General features: G+C 36.5%; 4 protein-coding genes and 1 long non-coding RNA gene across 7 annotated transcripts in view; 3 read left to right on the top strand and 2 right to left on the bottom strand.

The window, feature by feature from the left end:
• The first annotated feature begins 4,995 nt into the window (after positions 1 to 4,995).
• On the top strand, positions 4,996 to 7,628 carry LOC107725487 (homeobox protein MSH-C-like). The gene is made up of 2 exons (XM_016534759.1): positions 4,996 to 5,553; positions 6,125 to 7,628. Exons 1-2 carry the CDS (start codon positions 5,148 to 5,150, stop codon positions 6,538 to 6,540), a joined length of 822 nt encoding a protein of 273 aa, XP_016390245.1. The 5' UTR covers positions 4,996 to 5,147; the 3' UTR covers positions 6,541 to 7,628.
• Positions 7,629 to 8,544: 916 nt separating this feature from the next.
• On the bottom strand, positions 8,545 to 11,255 carry znf511 (zinc finger protein 511). The gene is made up of 6 exons (XM_016534758.1): positions 11,005 to 11,255; positions 10,735 to 10,808; positions 10,106 to 10,307; positions 9,144 to 9,268; positions 8,813 to 8,986; positions 8,545 to 8,705 (listed from the first exon to the last, which is right to left on the bottom strand). The coding sequence occupies exons 1-6, from the start codon at positions 11,200 to 11,202 to the stop codon at positions 8,639 to 8,641; spliced, it is 840 nt and encodes a 279-aa protein (XP_016390244.1). The 5' UTR covers positions 11,203 to 11,255; the 3' UTR covers positions 8,545 to 8,638.
• A 1,670-nt stretch (positions 11,256 to 12,925) lies between these two features.
• On the top strand, positions 12,926 to 20,613 carry LOC107725440 (disintegrin and metalloproteinase domain-containing protein 8-like). Of its 3 annotated transcripts, none has more exons than XM_016534683.1 (25): positions 12,926 to 13,004; positions 13,104 to 13,207; positions 13,312 to 13,385; positions 13,495 to 13,573; positions 13,654 to 13,730; positions 14,008 to 14,191; positions 14,593 to 14,658; positions 14,748 to 14,816; positions 14,921 to 15,090; positions 15,276 to 15,357; positions 15,488 to 15,621; positions 15,748 to 15,925; positions 16,560 to 16,649; positions 16,770 to 16,965; positions 17,167 to 17,233; positions 17,330 to 17,498; positions 17,576 to 17,653; positions 17,893 to 17,977; positions 18,076 to 18,193; positions 18,289 to 18,472; positions 18,586 to 18,621; positions 18,719 to 18,766; positions 19,376 to 19,447; positions 19,551 to 19,625; positions 19,797 to 20,613. In XM_016534683.1, exons 1-25 carry the CDS (start codon positions 12,953 to 12,955, stop codon positions 19,839 to 19,841), a joined length of 2,532 nt encoding a protein of 843 aa, XP_016390169.1. In that variant the 5' UTR covers positions 12,926 to 12,952; the 3' UTR covers positions 19,842 to 20,613. The 3 variants fall into 3 exon arrangements, with proteins under 3 accessions (XP_016390169.1, XP_016390168.1, XP_016390167.1); XM_016534682.1 differs by having other exon boundaries at positions 18,710 to 18,766; XM_016534681.1 differs by having other exon boundaries at positions 18,710 to 18,766; positions 19,370 to 19,447.
• Positions 20,614 to 20,819: 206 nt separating this feature from the next.
• spef1 (sperm flagellar 1) overlaps positions 20,820 to 23,333 on the top strand; it is a 6,602-nt gene continuing 4,088 nt past the window's right edge. The window contains exons 1-4 of the mRNA XM_016534739.1: positions 20,820 to 20,941; positions 21,190 to 21,301; positions 21,608 to 21,758; positions 21,876 to 21,918. Of these exons, the coding sequence (XP_016390225.1) occupies positions 20,824 to 20,941; positions 21,190 to 21,301; positions 21,608 to 21,758; positions 21,876 to 21,918 (424 nt within the window). The 5' untranslated portion in view covers positions 20,820 to 20,823. The remainder of the gene's footprint in view (positions 20,942 to 21,189; positions 21,302 to 21,607; positions 21,759 to 21,875; positions 21,919 to 23,333) is intronic.
• The window catches only part of LOC107725473 (uncharacterized), a 14,401-nt gene continuing 12,251 nt past the window's right edge, over positions 21,184 to 23,333 (bottom strand). The window contains exon 3 of the long non-coding RNA XR_001638120.1: positions 21,184 to 21,195. This is a non-coding gene — a long non-coding RNA (uncharacterized LOC107725473). The remainder of the gene's footprint in view (positions 21,196 to 23,333) is intronic.

The following is a 23,333-nucleotide window of genomic DNA, read 5'->3' as shown; positions in this document are numbered from 1 at the left end:
CTTGCTGGATTTTTATGCGAGTGGTCAGTTAACGGACATAATGTCCCTTGTGGCAACAACTTCATCTTAAGTTGACTTTACAAAGTGCTCTTTAGCATTTAAGCAAATGGATACTCTACAAAACTTGACTCTCACTGTTGTGATCACCCTGGCAACACAACGAGAGTTACTTAAACACACTACAGACTAAAAGAGACTGCAGTTTGTAACATTTTTAAATAGGTACAATTAGCAAAATTGCTCTAGAACATACTTGTTTGCATTCAAGCCTCTAAGGTTTTGAGTCTTTGCATCGGATCAGCCAACTTTCAGTCACACTGTGAAAATGTCCATACTACTCCATGGCGACCTTGAAGACTGATCTGCTTTTAAGGTCTATAATGACTTCTGACATAGTTTACTTGCCTCCACGCTGTGACAGAAATGTCTTCTGGAGTCAAAGGCGGAAATCTCTGAAACATGGCACCACTTTGGAAGCCTAAAGCCAAACATAGTGAGATTATACTTCAAGGGGGATTTTTTTTCATAAAGGTATGTGTATAAAAATGTGAGCGATAATAGGATAGATATATAATATTCTGAATATTGTCCTGCATAATTATGTTGATTTGACAGGCTCAAATCATTTGCAAGCAATAACCTCCTACCACTAAATGATATGGACATACGGAATGGAAAAATAAAATAATAATTATCGAAACTTAAATCTTGGGCGAGAACCTAATATGCACAAAAGGCTGAAAAGCAGCCAAATTTAAGGACAGCATGGAGAGACTGCACCCCACTAAGACACTGCTTGATACAAAGATGAAAACGCTCAAAATTGGACTACTGTAATGTATGTATGTAAATTGATCTTGACGAGCCAAAGTATTATCCACAGAACAAAATCTGATTAAAAAAACAAAAAACTTGAAGCCAAAAGTTCAAGTTCTGTGCCTTGGAGTATTCAAAAACACTGATCTCATTTAAAATGGTTACTTGCGCCCTTTGAAACCTCTGCAAGGATTTTCTTTGATCGTCTAAAAGCCTAAGATTATCATAACATGATGCCAATACAATCTGTTTGGATATGCCGCAAGATTTAATGTTTGTAGATGGTCCATTTTCGTGGAGACTACAGAAAAGCATAGACTTGGTTATGAAGATGGAAATCTGTGAAGATGACAGTCAAAGATTTTATATGCTTAGAAGTATTGCTTTCTCAAAGGTTTTCATGGTCCAAAGAGAAATTAGGCACAGATCAGAAAGACACTAACATGCTAGGATGAGATCACAAAATAGAGCTGTAAAACCACAGAGATGAGATAGGTCTGTGACCTTAAACTCCATAAAGGGCATGTGTATGTGTGTGTGTGTGTGTGTGTGTGTGTGTGAGGAGGGGGTTGCCTCTCTGTACTATGGCATAACCACACATCTGTGATTGGCTCGACATACAGCATGTCAGCACCGCTGGAGAGGGTATGAAACGTCTTGAACTATTAACGTCAGTTGGGCCAATTTAACTAGAACTTCAACTATGCTTCACACATGTGTGTAGGAATACTATTGCATCATACAAGATATTGGCATGATTCTGAAACATTTGTCTAAATTGGCATTAAAAAGACATTTAATGTCGTGTAAATCTGGAATTTTTATTTAACTATGTGAGATTTTTTGTGTTTTCGAACACTTAAGTTTGCTTATGTCCAATGAACTAGGAGCGAACAGAAATGTATCACTCTATAACTGACACAACTTTTCCCAACAAGTTTCCCTTGAAAATATGTATTTTCCAACCACAAGAGTCTCTCAGCAATCAGCACAGAATTTTGCTTGGCTTTATTTTTTTAAACATGAGAATCAAAGCTAAGGATGCATGAGAAATCTATGTAACCCCCCCTTGGACATAGACAAACATTCCATCAAGAATCAGATCTTTGCAAAACTTTGAACTCATGCACAGAGGACTAACATAAACAGTATTGTACTGCTTAAGAGCAATTGTTGCATTGGCAGAGCAATAGTCAAATCATGAGGGATTCCCAAAGAATAACATTGTGTGTTTACATTTCAAGTAATTATACTAACCTCAAGAAGAGTAACAGGAAAAATTAATTATTCAATAAAAAAGGTTGAGAGTTAAGGGAGACTGGAGGAAAGTTACGGATGACATTGAATTCCCCAGAGATGAAATAATGTCCTGAGATGACGGCAAAGGAAATTACTTAATAGCTATATAGAAGCAAAAGGCAAAAGCGATGTACTCAGATAGAAATCTTAATGTGGTCTTTTAACATATCAACTCTGACATTGGCTCTAAGAATATGAAAAGCTTGGTTTGTTAACAAATAATGAGGACATTGTGGCACACTCTATACAGTAACTTAAGTCTGGCTTAAATCCTGGTAGTACCAGAAAAATATATACACACATATCTTCGGAAACATTTTACAGTCCACTTGTGCAATTGTAGAATCAAAAAGCAAATGTTTCACGTCTCCCATTAATGCCACGTAAATGCCAAGAACATTTAATTTAGGCTATCGTATGGCAACTCAACAAAATTAATTTATCAGTAGATATTAAGCTAAATATTTACTCTAACTAAAAATTCTGCATATAAAAAAATCTTGCTTTAAAGAGGTAATAACTGTAATACAGTTTTTAAAATCACTAGACTTTTGAAAATCTCCATACCAGATAATTAATAAAATTAATTCCTTACATTTATATAGCGCTTTTCTGGGTACTCAAATCGTTTTACATTGTGAGGGGGGGGATCTCCTCATCCACCACCAATCTGCAGCATCCACCTGGGTGATGTGACAGCAGCCATAGTGTGCCAGAACGCCCACCACACACCAGCTTATTGGTGGAGAGGAGACAGAGTGATGAAGCCAATCAGAATAGTAGATAAGCTAATGAAATAATGAAATGATGATATGAAAATATTCCAGTTATATGTCAGTACAGAGTACAAGCAAATAGTCTTAAAGGTCCTGTTTTCTATACACATATGTTTATATAAATATAAAAGTTGTTTGGGCTCTTTCACATCTTAACCCTGTCAGCTTCTGCCATTTTGGGGTAATGAGTAGCACATAGACACACTACACTACTTACAGTATTTTGCTTTGTAATAAATCAGAGAACCACTTCCTTAGTAAATGTTTCAATATGTGCACTGGTTTTGAAGAACACTTGGAGTGGTATTCTCATGGGAGGAGGTTACATGGGCCTAGCAATTACATTCACCAAGGATTTCGCTGAAATACCGCCTTACCAAGACCAGGCACTGTGGATCAGCAGAAAAAGCAGTACACTTTTTCTCACCGGTGTTGTTTGACTGAAAGACATGTACAGGAAGTCCACAACAACACTCATATTAAAAGACATATGAACAGATAGAGAAAGCATTTGGCTTAATTCTTAATCAGTCTAACAAATATTACTAAACAATGTAATATTTAATAGGCTGCACCAGCAACTCAATTTTATACAATATCAAACATCAGACTGTATTACTGGTTTGAGTAAGAATCACTGCCAAACCGCAGTTGTGAACGATGAATCATGGTTCTGAAATAGCCTAGATTCATATAAATTACACATCTGGCTAATAACAGCTGACCTAATTTAGCGGGTCATCTGTCGAGGTGAACAAACTAAAATAGAAAGCTTCTAATACCGTTTTAGCCCCTATAACGGGTTCTCCCCACCAACATATACATTTTAAATCTACTAGCATTTGAAACCGATCAAACGAATGTCATGATCCATAAGGAGGACGCTATGCTAATAAAACCAACAGTCTAACACATTTAAAATCCTGAACGTGTTTTCATAGTTTGATTATAAGTGCGTGATTTAAAAACAAAAAATTGCTTAAATTCAATATGAAAAAAAGCTTAGGCCTATTATTAATCGTCGGTAATTAATTTGAATTTACCTTGGAACAAAGGCCTAACTCCGTTTGAAAAGTAGCCTAGGGTAGAATCTTTACCGGGATGATGGGCTATTGCCTTGACAGAAATCTGCAAAGTAAACGTGCTCCGATAATAAAAATGATCAAGTCCAAACCTTCTAAAAGGAGACATGCAGTTAACTGAGTGGTGCGCGCTGTCTGTGGGAACTGATTGCCCTCTGGCTATTGCCTTGACATTAAACTCTTCGAGGACAATTGGTTAAGTGGAGTTAACTGTTGCATATTCTCCCTGAGGTAGCTTCCTTTTTGATCTTGCCGAGACTGGCGCCTTCCAAAACAGGGCTTGTCTGCGTTATGAAATGCTTTGACTTACGGTGAGGGGTTGCCAGTTGCGCCTCAATAGAGGCTTTCTGCAGCCTTAAAGGGCCAAGACAAGCTTTAAATTGTTGTAATGCAGCGTGACAAAATCATCGTCAACTCAGTCACATCATTTTGTCCCGTCACAGTTTTACGGAAAAAGCTGAGACTGGTTTTCCCCCATTGAACACTGGGTTATGTTTTTGAGGTGAAACAGACTATGCGATTTAGAATTAAAATTTAAAAAGAGCAACTTAAAAAAAACTTTATCTCGGGGGAAAAAAATCACAGGCCTTAATTTTAGTAGGCTATAGGTACACATTCAATAAAAACCCTTAAAATTCTATCCCACGTGCGTTATAAAAACGTTTTCCACTATCTCCACTATACAGCGCTTTTATAAAGAAAACTCCCAGAAATCGTGGACGAATAGGCCAAGGAAGTGGTTTGTTTCGCTGTATGTTTTCAATAAGAGTTCAGTTAATGAGTACGGAGGCCCGCTATACAGACATCCCCTCTGGTTAATTGCAACAAAACTTCTCAAATGGCTCCTTGCCTCCAAGACTGGAGCCCCCAGAGCAATCAATAAACCACCTCGGCAAGACAAGTATGATTAACCATGCAACATTTCTTTCAAAATCATTGTGACGTCTCAAAGAAACTGGTTTGACCAATCAGGACGAGCAACCGGAAAGTCATGTGGGTGAAATGTCAAGCCGATTGGAGGGCGGCAGGGAAAAAAGAGAACTTTTGGAAGTTTATAGCTGCGAGTGCGCTCTGCTGCTAGGAGAGTGAGGCAAGCGTCGCAAACGCGCGACGGCAGAAGGGAAAGGCAGTGGTGGACGAGTAAAATTCAGGACGACTCACATATTCTTATTGTATGGCCCCTTTATCATCCATGATGAATTCTTTTCAAGTGCCACTCTCTCAAGAAGGAAAACTACAGGAACGCAAAAGCGCGGACAAAGAGGAGGCTCAAACCAACGATAAAGCGACTGTCAAAGGATGTAAAGGCAAGGCGCTGAGTCTTCCGTTCAGTGTGGAATCTTTAATATCAGACAGAACAAGCACACGGACTTTATACACGTCATCTGAATCTGGTATTATAGCTCCGACATCCGGTGGAGATGAGCGGCTGAGGCTCTCGCCCATGACTCTTTACGCAGATAAGATCCCAGTGGAGAGCGTCTCCAACCTATCCGACTGCAAGAGAGGAGATATGGAAGAACTAAATGACAAGGGACAGTCCGGCTGGTTTCAGACACCCTCGTACACTTCTCCGCCAAGTGAGTGGTTCAGCAGGGAAACCTGTCAATAACGTGGCATGATGATGCATGACAGTTATAAACATGCATGTTTTACATAGGCTAGGCTATAGTAAAACGCACTGATAAAAATACCAAGAAAATCGAGCAATATGTATAGGCCTATTATATTTAATCAAGCTCGTTTAGATTTAAAATTAGATTTGTGTATAAAAATTAAAAGAATGTGAGGTGTGGAGAGGAAGAGCCTGATGTCATAAAAGAGTAGCTAAAATAGTTGACCAGCTACGTATGCAAAGACAAGTTGCAAAAAAACGCATTCCAGTCCAAATTAAGACAGTTTAGTGGATCGATTTGAATTAAAAACAGTCTATATTTCCGTATCTGTATGTAGAAATTTTAAGATTAACCTGATTTCGCACATAATGCATATGCTCCTCATAATGCTGAAAATAAACGTGTGGCTTCGGCAGAAAAAGTAACTATCAAGGCAATGTAATATAATTAGGCTACATTAATGTAGCCTAAAGTAATATCACTGTAATATAATTTGTCAAACTAATCAGTTCAATGTTTTGTTATTTGTTCGCAGGGCACTCAAGTCCACCTCCGTGTACCCTCAGAAAGCATAAGAACAACCGAAAACCGCGGACCCCGTTCACCACCTCGCAGCTGCTCGCTTTGGAGAGAAAATTTCGTCAAAAACAGTATCTTTCTATTGCAGAGAGAGCGGAATTTTCCAATTCACTCAACCTCACAGAGACTCAAGTTAAAATCTGGTTTCAAAACAGGCGAGCGAAGGCAAAACGACTACAAGAGGCCGAACTAGAGAAATTCAAACTTGCAACCAAGCCATTATTACCTGCGTTCGCCTTTCCGTTCCCCTTCGGAACACACGTTGGTTCTCCCCCCCTCTACGGACCGTCCAGTTCCTTTCCTAGACCTGCGTTACCAGTCCCAGGACTTTTCGGAGGGCCAGTGACCTACGGAATGTATTATTTGTCTTAACCATGTGAGCACGTCCTTCAGTTCACCGTCTGTATGCTGCGGTTCTGCCAGTCAGAAGACGAGTGAAATAACAGCAAATATGTTTTGTTTAAAGAACTCTACAGCAATTTAAAATAAATTATTCTTGTGATCTACACAGTTTATTCCAAAAGTAAGAGTCCACAAATTGGCTTTAAAAGTGCAATGAATCTTCCCTGAATACTTTATCTTGTATTATAAGCACACAGATAACACGCTATGTGACTAATTTTCTTAGTCTCAGAGAAAATAATTTCCAAGAGATTATTTCTACTGAGGGCACCGCCGATTTGGCAAGTGTCTAGATCAGCATCACTTGTTGATGAGTGAGTGATGCGCTAGAAAACACCTAGTGTGCTCTGAAATGTATACATGGTCTGTACCAGTTCCAACAAAGCTCTTAGATTAAAGAAAATCCCTTATAATTATTACTAAGGTTTTTTCTAACTTAAAGAGCTTGTTGCGACTGACAGCAGAATCATAAAGTAAAAATAAATAAAAAATGATTACAGTTCAATTATATGTCTTATGACATTGCTACTTTCCATTACTTGGCTATATAGGCTGCCAAATTCGGGCCTAAATGGATAGTCAATGTGAGCCTTTTTAAAATGAATACGTGTATTTTCACGCAAACCAAATATTTTGTAGCATATTACAAAGATTGTACCCAGTTAGCTACAATTTGCGAAATGTACACTGCCAGGTCCTTACGTCTTTTCTTTCCTTTTTTTCATTAATTGGACAGGCTACCCGGTTTTAGGTTGAAATAGGCTACGTGGCTTGTTATTCTGTTGGTTTTATTGAAGAGGAACTAGATGCAGAGACAACCAGCATCGTCCTTTATACCATAATTTTACTAAACTTTTCCTCCCAAACGTTTTTACATGCCCTTGGATACAGAGGATTTTTGGCCTGTTTATTGATTTTTGGCCTGTTTAGCCATAATCCCTTCAATAGACTACATGTATGCTAGTTTGCTAGGTTGTAGGCTAAGATTAATGTCTAGATTTTTATTATTGTAAATACACGTATATATTACAGATTTTGCATTCCCCATTTAAATAAATTACAAATAGGATTGCTGATATTTATACACTGTGTTTACATTTATCTTCTGTAAATTATTGTATATTTTATATGTATATACAAATTAGAAAAATCTTTTGCATTAAAAAATAAATCTCAAGAGACTGATGTGTACAATGTTATTATTTATAAGTTTAAAAACACAAACTTTTAATTCAGTAATCCTCCAGATAATTTTTTTTCATACATGAACCTAAATAAAATGTCTAATCGATGCGCTACGCAAATCGCTTTTGAGATTTGTAGCCTCTGTTGCTCCATGTAGCCTATTAAATTGTTTCGGAGACCGACGATAAACGTTTAATTTAGGCTAATAATCAGCGCTGAACGGACAACAATATTAATTTCCAAGACACGAAGATGCTAGGCTACTAATAATACATAAAAATACGAAGAAATAAAAATATTACAATAACAAGAAAAATAAAACATAAATTAAAAGATTACACGTTTTTACGTTTAACTTGACCAAAATAAAAAAAAATAAAATCTGAAGAACATGCAGATACGAACCCTTCAGATAACCTTCACGCTATTTATAGTTACAAAATCCAAATCCCCGTGAAACCTACTGGAGAACACATTAGTTGCAACGCGTCTTAAGTTTTTATTAGCCTAGTTTTTGCGCGAGTTTCACTCGCCATCATTATACGCATGCATTTGTCTGAAACATCTAGCGAGATGTTTGTGCCATTAGTTGAAAGCAACTTTAGATCTCGAAACGCTTACATTTATTTGAATACATAATACATATTTATCAAGTTTAATATTTTTGAACATAGACATTTTCCTCGACATTCGACTTTCAAACTCCTTGCCACAACCGACTGCGAAGTTTTTCATCTGATTACTACTCTCAACCATAAAAAGAGACAAGACGTCTTTTTAAAGACTGCTTTGACACGTTTTATTGGAAAAATACTGCTCTGGACAAACAAATGCTTTACCAAGCAAACGTGGTAAATTGTTTGCATTTAATAAAAACTTTGGCCTACTTCTTTCTTCTTCCTCTGAAGCCTCTGACTGAGCCTTGACCGAAGCAAATGGATGATGGAACTCTGAAGGAAAGATAATAATCAACACAAATAGCTCTGATCACTGAGTCTACAGGGTAATGAAACTTAATCAAGCATTTATATGAATCCATGACCATGAATCCACCCACTTGTATGAATATCTTGGCTTTAGATTAGCTGTCTGCATTGGTTCTGTTTCTACAGCCTTCACGCTTTCTGGCTCTGGTGTCAAGTCCATCGACTCGCTTTCTTGGTGAATAGTTGCCGTTTCAGAAACCTCCATATTTGCATCCTTCTGCTGTTGGGTCTTTTTTTCTTGTATTCTGGTGATTTGCATGAGATTATGATTAAAAAAAAGTGATAAAAGCCAAATTATATGAGGCTGTTTAGGTAATATATGAAATGACTGGATATGAGAGCAAAAGTAAAATTTCTATAATCTAAAATGGCCCATAATTTACATTAGAATTAACATCAAACCTTCCGCTCTTCTTTGCTTTGTCAAATCTGAAGTCCGCTGGATAGCTATGTGTTCTGATAAGATGATCTTTCCTCTCTTTGCTTGTTTTGAATTTCAGTCCACATCCCTCAACCAAGCACTCGTACTGAAAATCGACATTAACAACACACAATCAGCAAAAAGAAAATGTTTTCACAAAAATTAGCAAAGCTGAAAAAGTTTTGCTGGTATAAACAGAGTGTATGAGGAGGAGGAAACGTGTACTCATATTCTTTTATAACTGGTATTTCTGTCCCATTAAAATCAGTGTTTCAAACCACTGAAACACGCAATGCATTTAAAGCAACTCCCTATTGAAACCAGTAGGTGGAGCATTTCGTTACATAAAAGATATTTGATCTCATTTGGTTAATGTATATTCTTCTTTCCGAATGTATAATATAGTTATGAATATCAATTTTTAAATGATTTTATGTAGTATTTCCAGTGAGAGAGTGATATAAAAACATCAAAAGTATATGTGGTGAGTATGCACTACAAAAACAGTGTTTTGTGCAGCCGCTGTTCTTATCTAGCATGCATTTAAATTCAAATAATTAATGGAAGGCTGCCTGCAATGACACTCAAATTCTTAGCAACTTAATCAAACTGTGGTAAATAAAACTAAGGCTGATGATACACGGGGCAACTTTTTGATCAATGTTGCTGGGCAACTTTGGTTAATGTTGCCGTCAGTGGGCAACAAGGGGAGACACAGGGCCCACGACCGATCTAATGTATCCAGAAAGATATTTGTTACCCATTCTCAGTGGGAAAGTGCCCAAGCAACATTGCTCAAAAAAAGTTGCCCCGTGTATCATCAGCCTAAATCTAGTATGCATATAATCCTACAGATACCACTTAAAGTGACCACACAACTTCATACAACAACATGCATCACTCCCTACACTCCTATAACATCTGATGTTACAAATGATATTACCATGCATTGTTTCTCTGCCATGACCTGGAAGAGAGAGTCATGCCACTCTAGGATGTGCATCTCCAGCAGTCGGTTTGATGGAAATGAGCGCTTGCAGTTGGAACACACATTTCGATGTAATGAATTGTAGTGGTGTTCATACCCTTCCAAAGTGTCAAATAACTGCCTGCATCCCGCAATGTGACACCTGAACTCAGAGATACTGGGAAGAGGGTTGAAATATTAGTGGCACAATTGGTATCAATTCAAGAGGAAGTAAGTTGCTCAAAATGTTTCACCACTCATCCAAGTGATGTCATCAGTAAACTTATGGTGGAGATTCCCCAGCACTTGACCTCATCTGATATGGTGATATTACTCAATAACAATACTAAAATCTACACTGTCAAGTTACATAATGACAGCTACAAAGAAAGAAACACATCCCATTGACCATATATATATCGACCTGGACTGATACTCTCCATAGACATGATAATTAGTTACTTAGTTTAAAAAAGCTTTAACAAATAAGATGAATACTAATGATCTCAGTTGGATCTACCAATTAATTTATGATTATTAATCATTTGTTAATTCACATTTGCTTAATTACCAAGCAATATTAATGGTGAAAGGACGTTGCTCACGTCGGAGGATGTTCATCATCTGCAATAGCCGTCACGACATCCTGTAGGTACATGTGCCTGTGTATGTCGCCATCCTGTTGAATTACACCTTAAGAAATCAGGATTTTGCTAAATACCCCATCATCATGTCATTACAGTCATGTAATTTCTACTAACTTCGTCACTCTTAAGTAACACACACATTGAGAGATAAACAGGCAATTGTTGTTATATTAGCAGAGGGAAGGAACTTTTCTGAAGTGCAATAAAAACAACGAACAATCTACATACCTCAAAATATTCATCTTCTACAGCAAATCGTAGTCGTTGAGGTCTGAAGCCAAAAGGTGAAACAGCATTTTCATTCCCTCTTTCTTTTTTTTGTAAACCATGCCACTCAGATTCCCTATTTTCAATCACCGGTATCTTTTCTGCAAGAATTTTTGGTGTTGCAGACCCCAACAGTTCAATTAATTCAGGTTGCAGCATTATGTTCAGGTTGTAGCATTATATCAACATACTACACGTACAACCCGCCTTGCGATTCCGTGTCAAAATAAAAGTCCTCAAACTAAAAGCCACTTGAGGGCACGCAGGGTGTACGAATGCTTGAGAAACTGTCTTGTCATTTTATTTTGAAACAAAACAAAGTGTAATATAACAATTAAAACAAGGTTTTTGTTTTATAGTTTTTCATATAAGTCTGATAAGCAGTGCCTACACTACCAAAAGGAACTAAAGCAAAACTGTCAAAACTGCACCTGCAGAATATAACCACAGGATGTCAGCACAGTCATTCCAGTTTTGCTTTTCATCCATCCATTCATCCATTTTCCAAACCTCTTGTCCTATAGTAATAATATTGATAATTAATATCTTAATATATTGGCTAAAAATCTAACAATTTGAAATGATATTAGTTAGTTGTCTTACACGACAATCACAATTAAATGGTTCATTTTTGAAATTGTTTCATTACTACTGTTTCATGTCCTTGGCAATTAATAACTATTAATAACTAATATTGCAAGTGTTTTTTCATATTTCTTTTTTTCTAGTCAAAATATTAAAATACGCCTACGTTTTATTTGGAATGTTGTTTTAAATGGCATTCATTTTATGTGTGTTTTATTCCTGTGTCCTCAGTTTAACTTTCTTTCACAACTGTAGTCTTTTGTTATATCCTGTTTGTAATAACGAACGAAACCTGGTTCCTTAATGGCATCATCTTCCAGGAAATGACATAATTTCTGTTGGGAAAGCAGCACAAAAATAGGGGTACGATGTGTATTTTAGACATTTTCGCTATTTATTTAAACCTATAGGCTATTTGAGGCAAATCATTCAGTTTGAATTCACAGTGTTACTATTGTGACATATCTTCAATTAAAATATGAGCAATTAAATATTTATATATTCATATAGGCTAGGCCTACCTGTAGGCTATGTAAGTTATAATAAATTTAGCTTTCAGATGAATCTCTTTTACTAGGATTGTGCCTTGTCTGTCATTGGTAATTCAATTATTCATATAAATTGTCAACGTAATTTTAAATAGAATAATTGATTTAGTATTTTTATATTAATTTCACTTAAAAAATTATATCAAAAGTCATTTATACATTCTGCAAAAGTTTAGCCTAAAGGCTTCTTGCCCCAGACGGGGTGCCATCTTACCTTGGTAGTGGGCCTTTATGAATAATTTTACATTTTGTTCTGTGACACCCTTATAATTTCCCTTAATTCCACAGTGGTTGATGTATCATCCTGTACATGCTAAAACTTGCTAAATTTGGTAACTGCACATTCTCCTTAGAGGTGCATCTTCCCCCATCTTAACCTACTGTCAGTGGATTCTATGAGGATTTGAGGTATTAATTTGAACAGAAATAATATTCGCTTTAGTTAGTTACAGAATTGAAAAGAAAAGAAAAATCTTAGCGCTCTAAAGTAAATTCCATTCTGTCTTGTAGCCTACATAGGCCTAATGTAGCCTAGAAATAGTTTATAACAAAAATAAATAAATATAAAGTATTGTTGTGCCACATTTACACAATGAAAAAATACTGACACATTTACAGGACCGTGATTCATTAGTGACCAGTTTGCTGTTACCGGATGAGGAGGTAGTCTTTTCTTGCTAATTTACCGGATAACCGAGGCGGAGCTTGAACTTTCAAGTAGCCGAGTTCCCACAGCAGCCCACGAGTCCCGGAGCGAGTCCACAGGACAGTGAACCATGCGATACACTGGATTATTTATATCACTGCTTTCTTTTGTTTATGCATGGGGTGAGCGCGCAGCATTATGAGGATTCTTTACAGCGCGTGGTGTGTTTTTAATTTACTGGTAACACATACTGATGATTTGTTTATTCACTGTTGCTTTAGAGAATCTTGAGGCAGCTTTACCTCATGTGATGCGCTATGATGTGGTGCGACTCCGACCTCAAGCACTGAAAGAGCGAGCGAGGAGGAGCGCCTCTTCTCTCAAGGTCCGCTCTTTGTCAGACTAGTTTTGTAAACTGAAATACTATTGACATCTCTTGGGATGCTTGATTTGACTTTTATTCATGCATGCTTGCTTTCACCCATTCAGATATATCCTGAACAACTTGAATATGATTTGGCGGTAGATGGGAGGAACTTCACAATTTCTTTGCACAAAAATAGGTGAGAATGTGACTATTTAGAAATATAGGCTATAACAACTTATGCTCTAAACTTGTATTCATACCCAGCCTAATTAAACTTTCTTTCTTTCTTTTTTCTTTTTCAACAGGGAGCTTTTAGGAAAACATTACACCCTCTCACATTATACCAAAGATGGGATTTCAGAGACAAAGTCTTCAGACAATATTGTATGTTTAAACAGTAGCTTATTTCTGTCTGACACGGTATGTGAATGTTGCTGCTTAACTGTTTATGTTTTTGACTTTAGGATCACTGCTACTATCAGGGACACGTCCATAATTTTGAGGAATCTTCAGTCAGTGTTGGACTTTGCTCTGGCATGGAGTAAGAAAAAATTCAATTTTAAGCAAATTTTGTAAACTATAGATGTGATTGAATATTAAACGCATTAAAATGTGTGTCAAAATATGTTAAATATACCCTGAGTCCACTTTGTGTACAGTAAAACAGATATTTCAGAGTTGCATTTCTTGGACTGTGCCTGTAACAAGTTGCTTTAGATAGTGTGAACTAAATGACTTCTAAGTGTGTACAGTTAATATCAACAAATATTTCCTACATTTCTCCCTCTCTAAAATATTGTATCTTGTTCATCCTCTAGAGGGTTTCTGAGGGTCAAAAATCAAGTTTACTTGATTGAGCCCCTAGAAGAGTCTTTGGATGGTGACCATGCAATTTATAAGCAAGAGCATTTAAGGACCAAGCAAGGGGCCTTTGGATACATTAATGACACAGTCTATAACCTTGGTCCAAAGTCTAGTGGGCTGTATAAAGGCAAAAATATGGTAATGCTATTCTAATGATTTTATTTAATATAGTGCTTTTTGTGATACATATTGTTTCAATACAGCTTTACATGAGATGAATGTTTCTACATTACAATGAAGAGTGATCTGTTATCAAAGTAATGTCCATATGGCAGAATTATGCAGTTAATTAATGGCATGTATTCAAGCAAGTAATGATCTATTGTGGAATGTAATCTTATTATATGAGAAATATATTTAGCATCATATATTTAACCATATATTATTTAGTGTTGGTTTCCAACATAGAAAATAAATCCTGTACTTGCTCCTTATATCATAATTAAGCAGCATGTTTAATTTGTACCTCAGCATCTTATTTATAATGTGTTTACCATGATCAGTTTTATGACAGTAACTTTATTTCAACTGCTCTTCAGAAAAACAAAGCCCCCAGAGGAGGACAGCAGATTGTTGAGATGGTTTTGGTTGTTGATCATACAGAGGTATGAATTTGGTTTAATGGGAAAAAATATCTTGAGCACTGATGTGTTGTGTTTATATTGTTAAAAGATATCTACATATTTTCCTTCAGTACAACAAGTTTGGAAGTTTTAAGAAGATTGAAGAAAGAATGATGTTGGTCGCAAATCATGTAGACAAGGTATCAGACAACTTTGGTCTTTCATTAATGAACAGGTTATGCATGGTGATTACTAAATGATTTTTAACATATTATTTATAGAATTTTTTGTTGTTCACATTCAGCTTTACCGGCCTTTAAACATACGTGTCAGGTTGGTTGGACTTGAGATTTGGTCTAATAGAAACTTGATTGATGTCAGCAATATACCAAATCTTACTCTGAGACGATTTTTACAATGGCGTCAAGATAGCCTGCTCAAGAGGAAGAAGCATGACAATGCCCATTTTGTTACGTGAGTCACTGATTGCTCATCTTAATCAGTTTCTGTGCTGTGAATGCCACATTTTTACTCACACTAAACACTTTAAAATGCGTCTTACCACAAGCTTTAAAACTATTTATTTTTAATTTTTTTAAATAGTACAGTGGAACAACGAAAATATCCTTTAATGCCTCAAGTTCTCTTTTTTTAATCAGTGCTGTAGATTTTGAAGGAACAACAGTTGGGTTGGCCTCAGTGAATGCTATGTGCTCTCCATCCTCTGGTGCTGTGAATGAGGTATTTTTATGAGCATATGTTTATATATGTAAATTAATAGATTAAAAAGTGTACTTTTCTAAAGTTTGAAAGAAAGCTTTGGTTGTGGTGAATAATATAATGACATTTGATATTTTTTTTCTTTACAAAGGACCATAATAAAAATCCCATTGCAGTGGCTTCTACCATTGCCCATGAAATGGGACATAATCTGGGCATGTCACATGATGATTCAAACTGTGCATGCTCCTCTGACAAGGGCTGTGTTATGTCAGACACCATTGGGTGAGGCTGATTGAAAATACTTTTGTTTAGAATACATTTATGCAATGGCACAAGAGATAGGCAACTATTGTATTTTTCTGCTGTTTTTTCACAGACCATAACATTTCTTACATACTTTTCCAACAGGTATGTTTACCCTGATTCCTTTAGTACTTGCAGTCAATCGTCCTTAAAGGAGTTTTTGCAGAGCTATGACACCAGCTGTCTACTAGATGTGCCAAATGAGGGTGAACTATATGGAGGCCCAGTTTGTGGAAATGCTTTTGTTGAAAAAGGCGAGGAATGTGACTGCGGAACTGTTGAGGTGTGACATGTTAGTTTATACAATTTCCCAGTTGATGCAACTTTGGCTTCTTAGTTAAAGTATGACTAAAATAGAGTTGTGTATTTGACTATAATAGTCAGTAAGAATACAGCAAAAACAGTAATGTCCTGTAATGTTATTATAACTTATTGCGAAATATTTAAATTTAAAATAACCATGATTACAATTTAAAATAACTGTTGTAATTTATTCCTGTGATGGCAAAGCTGAATTTTCAACAGTCATTACTCCAGTCTTCAGTGTCACATGACCCTTCAGAAATCATTCTCATATGCTGATTTGCTGCTTGGGAAACATTTCTTATTATTATCAATCTTGAAAATAGTTTTGCTGCTTAATGTTTTATTTTTATTTCAATTTATTCTTTGATGAATAGAAGGTTCATAGAAGGTTGTGTCTTCACTTTTGATAAATTGAATGTGTCCTTGCTGAATAAAAGTATCAATTTCTTTAAAAAAATCTTACTGATCTCGATTATAGTTTTTTTAAAGACAAAATATTGGTCGCAAGCCAGAATACTGACCCCAGACTTTTGAATGATAGTGTATTCTGGATTAAAAAATATATATTTTTTTTAAAATTGACAATTTTTTTTTTAAATGTTAAATTTTAGGAATGTAACAATCCCTGCTGCAATGCCACCACGTGTCGACTGACCGAAGGTGCCCACTGTGCACATGGAGAGTGCTGCCACAATTGCCAGGTATCAGCAAAGCTGCCTACCAGGCTCCACAGGAAGACCATACTAAAGTTGTTATTGGACTGAAAATACATGTAAAAGTAGATTATTGCCTTAATCTGTTTGGTTAATCCTCCCTTGTAGCTGAAACATTCCGATAGCCTATGCAGAAAGAGTGCTCACGACTGTGATTTGGACGAGTACTGTACAGGAGAGTCAGCCTTCTGTCCTGAAGACGAATACAAGATGAATGGACTCCCTTGCAATTATAATCAGGGCTACTGTTACAATGGACAATGTCCTACACATAAGGAGCACTGCAAGATGCTGTGGGGATCAGGTAATATTCTTACTGAGCCATTGCTCATACACTGCTTTTTGAGTCCTCTTTTATCCTTTTACAAACATTTTAACACAAAATCTTTACAGCTTTTTTGTTAAATTAATGTGTTTTTTGTAAAATAAAGTTTCATACAGCAATTTAGGAAAATAAAAAATACATATATTCATATTTTAACATCAATATCTTGTACATGTTTAGATGCTGAAGTGGATGCTGACACCTGCTTTCGTTATAATGTATTTGACAGAACCTCCAAGAGTGCTGAGTAAGTGTAACGTAACTTTTCTTTGATGGCTGAAGACTAAAAATAGTATTTTGTACATTGTTCTCTAATGACACAATGGTATTCTGAATCCTACAGGCACATGATGTGTGGGAAAATATACTGTAATGGTGGGAATCCTTTCCCCATAACCAATAGAAAATCAACAGTAACTATTAATTCGAGAACCTGCTACATAGCTGTAGATTCCTCGCCCACAGATGACTTAGGGATGGTTCCAGCAGGCACCAAATGTGGCATTAATAAGGCAAGTAAATAATGAATGTATATTGCCTTACAAAAAGTGTATGAAACCTTTATTTAGATTTTTTTTATAACCAACAGGTGTGTTACCACAACCTTTGCCAAGACATTAGTATATACGGCTCTGAGGACTGCTCTGATAAATGCAACAATCGTGGGGTGTGTGATTTTCGTTTTTCATTTCCATTTTTCTATTACTTTTATAACAAATGTTATGTTTTTTCTCTCTTTTTTTTAGAAAAACATTATTGCATGCAATATTTGTCATTCTGTGATATTGTGAAAGTCATATTGCTTGTATGTGCTAAAACTATGCATCCTAGTATTTAATGTCCATTTTGAATTTGCATTTAAAAGCATAAACATGTGTAAACATACTACTGACTTATATTTTAAAGGTGTGTAACCATGAGAGGAAGTGTCACTGTGATCCAGGCTGGGCACCACCCTATTGTGATGTTCAGTTCTCAGAACGTCAAAAAAGTAAACCACATCCTTACTGTATCTGTATAACTTCACGTAATTCAGTCATTGACCATACAAAACTAATTCTGAGCCATGTCAAATGTGTACCTTTACAGTGAGAAAAAAATCTGTGATAATTGGTGTGACTGCATCTGTAGTCGTTCTTGGATTGATCATTATTATTGGAGCACTTGTGTGTCACAGGAACAAAATAACAGAATTTAGAAAGAAAAGGTAGGATCTGTTATGCAGCTGACAATCATGAACTATCCATTTCTGTTGTCGTTTCAATTACTGTACTATTAATGAAATACATTCTATTCGAAAAGGTCTTTGAAGGACATCCACACTTCCTCAGGCCAGTGTAATCCGGCATTCCAACCAGGAAGTGCAAAGAACAGCCCCAGATTCACACAATCACGCATAAGTCAACCAACTTTCCTTGAGTCATCCACTACTCTGGCCTGCAAACCTCTCTATTCTCCAGCTACACCCTCTAGACCAGCACCAATGGTAAAGTCATTCATTTAGCCTTGAAATGGGCTGTTCAATTTGTGCTTACATTAAAAGTCAATTTTAGGATCAAAGACTTAATCTTTCTACCACTTATTTCTCACTATGCACAGCCTCCAAAGGATGCACCACAAACTAGGACAGAACAGGTAGTTTATCCTCTCTAAAAATGCATGTAATTATTTCAATCTAAAACAGTTTTAACAAAAATAAAAATGTATGTCCATATTCTATTAAATTGTGAAGCCTTCCGTACCACCTGCTGGTATTTCCAGAAACATTCATCCTGTTCAGGTGAGGCACAGAGTATCTTAAAATGCACTACTACCATTCATAAATAAATACTTTATTCAGCAAGGATGCATTAAATTGATCAAAAGAGACAGTATAAAGACATTTATAATATCATAAAATAATTTTCTATTCATCCTGAAAAAAACACATGATTTCCACCAAAATATTAAGCAGCACAAAAGTTTTCAAAACAGATAATAATAAGAAATGTTTCTTGAGCACTAAATCAGCATTCGTGCTTGATTTCTGTAGATTGATAGCAGACTTATTTATGAAGGATCATCACAGGAATAAATTACCTTTTCAAATATATTTAAATAGGAAACAGTTGATTTCATTTGTAGTAATATTTCACAATATAACAGTTTTTACTGCATTTTATCAAATAAATGCAGCCTATGTTGAGTACAACAGATTTCTACTAAATGTACCAACCCCAAACTTTTGAATGAGAATATACTGTATAATTAGGTATAATTTTCATTTTAATGTTGGTTACTTTTAATGACTCTAAGCTTATTACAGAGGTGACACAAAACAGAGGTGACTTGAAAATTCAGTGAGACTAAAGAGCACTGTGTCATTTCTTATGTCTAAATTTTGTTTCAGACAAATCCCCTACTTCCACCAACTAAACCACTTCCTCCATCAAGACCATTGCCACCACTGGCATCTAAACCTGTAAGAGGCCATTGTTTACTTGAATAATTTAGTCAACAGAAAGCACACCATCTGACATAAATGCCATTCAATACTATTAACCATTCTTTGTATGCACTGATAGGTGACAAAATCAAAACCACCTCCAGTGCCTCCTGTGAAGCCCACTGGGATGCAGCCAGCATTCACTCCACCTCAGGTGTTGTAAGGTTTTATTGCTTTGCATTCAGCAGTTCACATATAAACTATAAAATACACTGTCAATTCTCTGAAAAATGGCATTGTTAATGCTAATTTATTCAAACTGCTTGACAGTCTAGTTGTGTGAATAAATGGCGGTGTTTTAAAAGCTCTTTTGCATTTACTGTAGGTAATCCAGAAAGTTGCACTAAAACCTCCTGCTAAGCCCAGATGATCTGGAACAATATGAGTTACTCTTAATCATTGGGAGCTTCAGAAGAACCTTGGTTAACAAAACATGGGCAGCAGTTTACGAGCTGAACAAAGCTTGTTGTTTTTTGTGGTATAGCTCTGAATAACAAGATGAAGTTAAGGAGAAGGTAAAACAGAATGAAAGATTTGCACTGTAGGAATCGCTTTATACTTTCGGTACTACTTGTTTGTAATTTCTTTTATTGTATTTTGGCTTTCTTTTTCTGTTTATTTATTTTATACTGTAATTTTAAAGAATGTTATTTGCAACTGTTTACAGTCCGTTCAGATTGTGTCTCTATGGAAGTCTACAGAGTTCCTCCTTTAAAGTCCACATCACATTGCTGCCTAAGTGGGGGATCAAAGGGTCTCTCTTTGTTTTGTTTTTTTGCAGTGTATTATGGTGCATTCATTCTTGTTTATGGAGCTTTTATGTATTTGCAATTTTATCTTGTAATTGAGATTTCATTTTCATTATTTTGTGTAGAATTTCTTGTTATTTACCTTTTGAAATTTCAAGAGGGGACCTGTAAAAAGGCTTGTGCCATATGGCCTTTCTGAAGCATAATCCGACCTTACTTTAGTCATTTGCCTTATTTACAAGTTTCTTACATCTTCTTTGTTGTTTGGTTGTGATCCTTGTGGTTTTTGCACTCAGACAAAGGCAAACATTTTTTTGCCCACCAAATATTTAAATTCAAAACGTGCAATGATCTCAGCTGGTCTGATTTTACTCTTTAAATATGAGAATGTTTTTTTTTTTTTTTAACTATAATAAAGTTTTTCACATTTCTCTTTTAATCAGTTTATTTGGTTTATTTCCATATATTTGAATCGCCGTCACACGTGTATGACCTCTACAGCGCCCTGTATTTTCGTTGCCTAGTAACGATTCAAACACTCAATACTAATGCTTGTACCGTTGAGATAGTTGCGGGTTTTAATCACGCAGAAGCTTGTTTCAAATGATGGACGGGCCTAAACAATTAGACGAAGAAACTTTGCAAGACCTCTACGCGTGGATAGACAAGATACCGCTCTCCAGACCCAAACGGAATATAACAAGAGATTTTAGCGATGGAGGTATTTAATTCCTACAAGAAACAATTAAAACCGCTAGCTAATTAACTATTCATTATATTTGTTGACCTTTTTAGCAGTGTTGCCCTGCATTTGAGTTATATGAAAGTAAATATCCTAAATACTTTATAATTGTAATATAATATTATACTTAGTATAGTATGCCATTCAAAACCATAATATAATTAGCTATATAACATTTTACTAAGTTCAGTGTTGTCATTGAGTATTTTAACGATTTCCATAAGCAGTTATGACTGCAGAGGTAGTGAAGCATTTCTTCCCTAAGCTGGTGGAGCTGCACAACTACACGGCCGCGCATTCCGCGCAACAGAAGCAGAGTAACTGGAGCACCCTGAACAGGCAAGTATATTTATTTGTTCTCCACGCAGACAGTAATGCAAACACTGCACTGCTTATCTGACCCCCTCGTGTCGCTTGATACATTCCCGGGGGATTGCAGGAATGTGACATTACACCTCAGCAACAACACTGGGATCTCCAGCCGAACTGTTAACACTGGTTGGGTCTAAAAATCTAGTGAGTCGTCTATCTAGACAGCATATGAAGAGCAGTGGGGGAAATAGACAGCAGTTTTCTACCAAATAAACATCTTTTATGCTTGTCTAGAATTGAACAACACACAAGTGCATGATGTTCTCGTTTCAGAAAAGTTTTCTCCAAGCTGAACTTCCATATACCTGAAGAGACGGTGAAGAATATTGTACTCAGCACAGCAGGCTACATCGAACCAGTCCTTTGCTCTCTGAGAGAGAAGATAGAGGAGAAACAGGCAGGAAAACAATTAGATGGCACACTGGTGGGTCTGTGTATTTGCATTTGCATTGCTACAGCATCTTTCTTTCAATATCATTTCCTCTTTCCTTAGAATGGTTGAATGATCAGTAATTTAACCCTGCCTTATTCTTTTTTACAGGACTTGGAATATTACAGCACTACAACTGGACAGTCGAGATCAGGTAAATACTGTAAAACATGGAAATGTGGATTTAGGTTCCCATTGGTTATAAGCTACAGTAGGGCAGTGAAGGTCATCTTGAGGAGATATGACAAGGAGACCATTGCCCAGTAGCGGATGGGGGAGGGCCTGCCAAGGACCCCCTGGGGTGTGGTCTGCTTTGGTAGAAGACGCACTGACTCTGGCTGTGAGTCTAGGTTCATTAAGTCAAGTCAAGTCAAGTCACCTTTATTTATATAGCGCTTTTAACAATACAGATTGTGTCAAAGCAACTGAACAGCATTAATTAGGAAAATTGTGTGTCAATGATGCAAAATGACAATAGTAAACACTAATTTTTCAGTTAAAGACAGTTCATCATTGAATTCAGTGATGTCTTCATCCAGCTCAGTTCATAGTATCATAGTATCTGTGCAATCAAGGCGACGATATCGCTGGAAATGAAGTGTCCCCAACTAAGCAAGCCAGAGGCGACAGCGGCAAGGAACCAAAACTCCATCGGTGACAGAATGGAGAAAAAACCTTGGGAGAAACCAGGCTCAGTCGGGGGGCCAGTTCTCCTCTGGCCAGACCAAACCAGCAGTTCAATTTCAGTCACATTGTGCAGAGGACTCATCTGGTTCCTGTGGTCTTGTCCCGGTGGTCGTCTGAGACAAGGTCTTTACAGGGGAATAACATCTGTATCTGGGGCTCATCTAGTTGTCCTGGTCTCCGCTGTCTTTCAGGGCTGTAGAGGTCCTCTCTAGGTGCTGATCCACCATCTGGTCTGAATACGTACAGTACATTAGGACTGTTTTTATGAAACAATTCAATGTATTTTAGTGTTCTGTAAGTTAAAGGGATAGTTCTCCGAAAATTAAATAGTTTAATCACCCTAATAATGTTCCATTAGACTTTGGATAGTTCTGTAAACCGAATTAAGATATTTTTAATGAAACGTAACTGGTTTCTGTTCTTCCATTGAAAGTTGAGGTCACCAAACTCCAAAAAGGTAATAAAGGCATCATAAAACAAATCCTTGTCTTGTGAAGAGATGTGATCGATTCATATGGATTCATTTTACAACACCTTTTTGGATCTTCTAAGTTTTGGTGACCTGGACTTTTAAATGGAGGGAGAGAAACTAAAGCATTCTACCACAAAACATATTTTACAAACGTTAAATCAATATATTATTTTCTGTGAGCGAGTGAACAGGGTGATTTTCACATCATTTTGTAGCAAAAACTCTAGTCTACCACATCCAGTTCTCAAAAGTCTTGTGAACAAATGTTCTGTATGTGTTTATGACCTTATTTCAGTGACTTAAAAATTTTAGTTTTTCACTAACCACGCATAAACGTTGTTTTCTCTAAAACACAAACATGTACATTCGTGCTGCTCACATATTATTGTAGCCCAGTTTGTGCTGAATAC

This window comes from Sinocyclocheilus rhinocerous, unplaced genomic scaffold (assembly GCF_001515625.1).
Source record: "Sinocyclocheilus rhinocerous isolate Xijiao unplaced genomic scaffold, SAMN03320098_v1.1 scaffold366, whole genome shotgun sequence".
NCBI classification, from domain to species: Eukaryota; Metazoa; Chordata; class Actinopteri; order Cypriniformes; family Cyprinidae; genus Sinocyclocheilus; species Sinocyclocheilus rhinocerous.
This window is presented reverse-complemented; position numbering and strand designations above follow the sequence as displayed.

What these genes read in the sequence shown, in the direction of transcription:
- znf511 (XM_016534758.1), bottom strand. Translation starts at nt 11,202, where the DNA reads ATGCTGCAACCTGAATTAATTGAACTGTTGGGGTCTGCAACACCAAAA. An exon ending in GATGATGAACATCCTCCGAC is followed by an intron (nt 10,308 to 10,734) that starts GTGAGCAACGTC and finishes CCCTCTTCCCAG; the next exon opens with TATCTCTGAGTTCAGGTGTC. An exon ending in TGGCAGAGAAACAATGCATG is followed by an intron (nt 9,269 to 10,105) that starts GTAATATCATTT and finishes GTCGATTTTCAG; the next exon opens with TACGAGTGCTTGGTTGAGGG.
- LOC107725487 (XM_016534759.1), top strand. Translation starts at nt 5,148, where the DNA reads ATGGCCCCTTTATCATCCATGATGAATTCTTTTCAAGTGCCACTCTCT. An exon ending in CTCGTACACTTCTCCGCCAA is followed by an intron (nt 5,554 to 6,124) that starts GTGAGTGGTTCA and finishes ATTTGTTCGCAG; the next exon opens with GGCACTCAAGTCCACCTCCG.
- LOC107725440 (XM_016534681.1), top strand. Translation starts at nt 12,953, where the DNA reads ATGCGATACACTGGATTATTTATATCACTGCTTTCTTTTGTTTATGCA. An exon ending in CCAAATGTGGCATTAATAAG is followed by an intron (nt 17,499 to 17,575) that starts GCAAGTAAATAA and finishes TATAACCAACAG; the next exon opens with GTGTGTTACCACAACCTTTG. An exon ending in CCTCTAGACCAGCACCAATG is followed by an intron (nt 18,473 to 18,585) that starts GTAAAGTCATTC and finishes CACTATGCACAG; the next exon opens with CCTCCAAAGGATGCACCACA.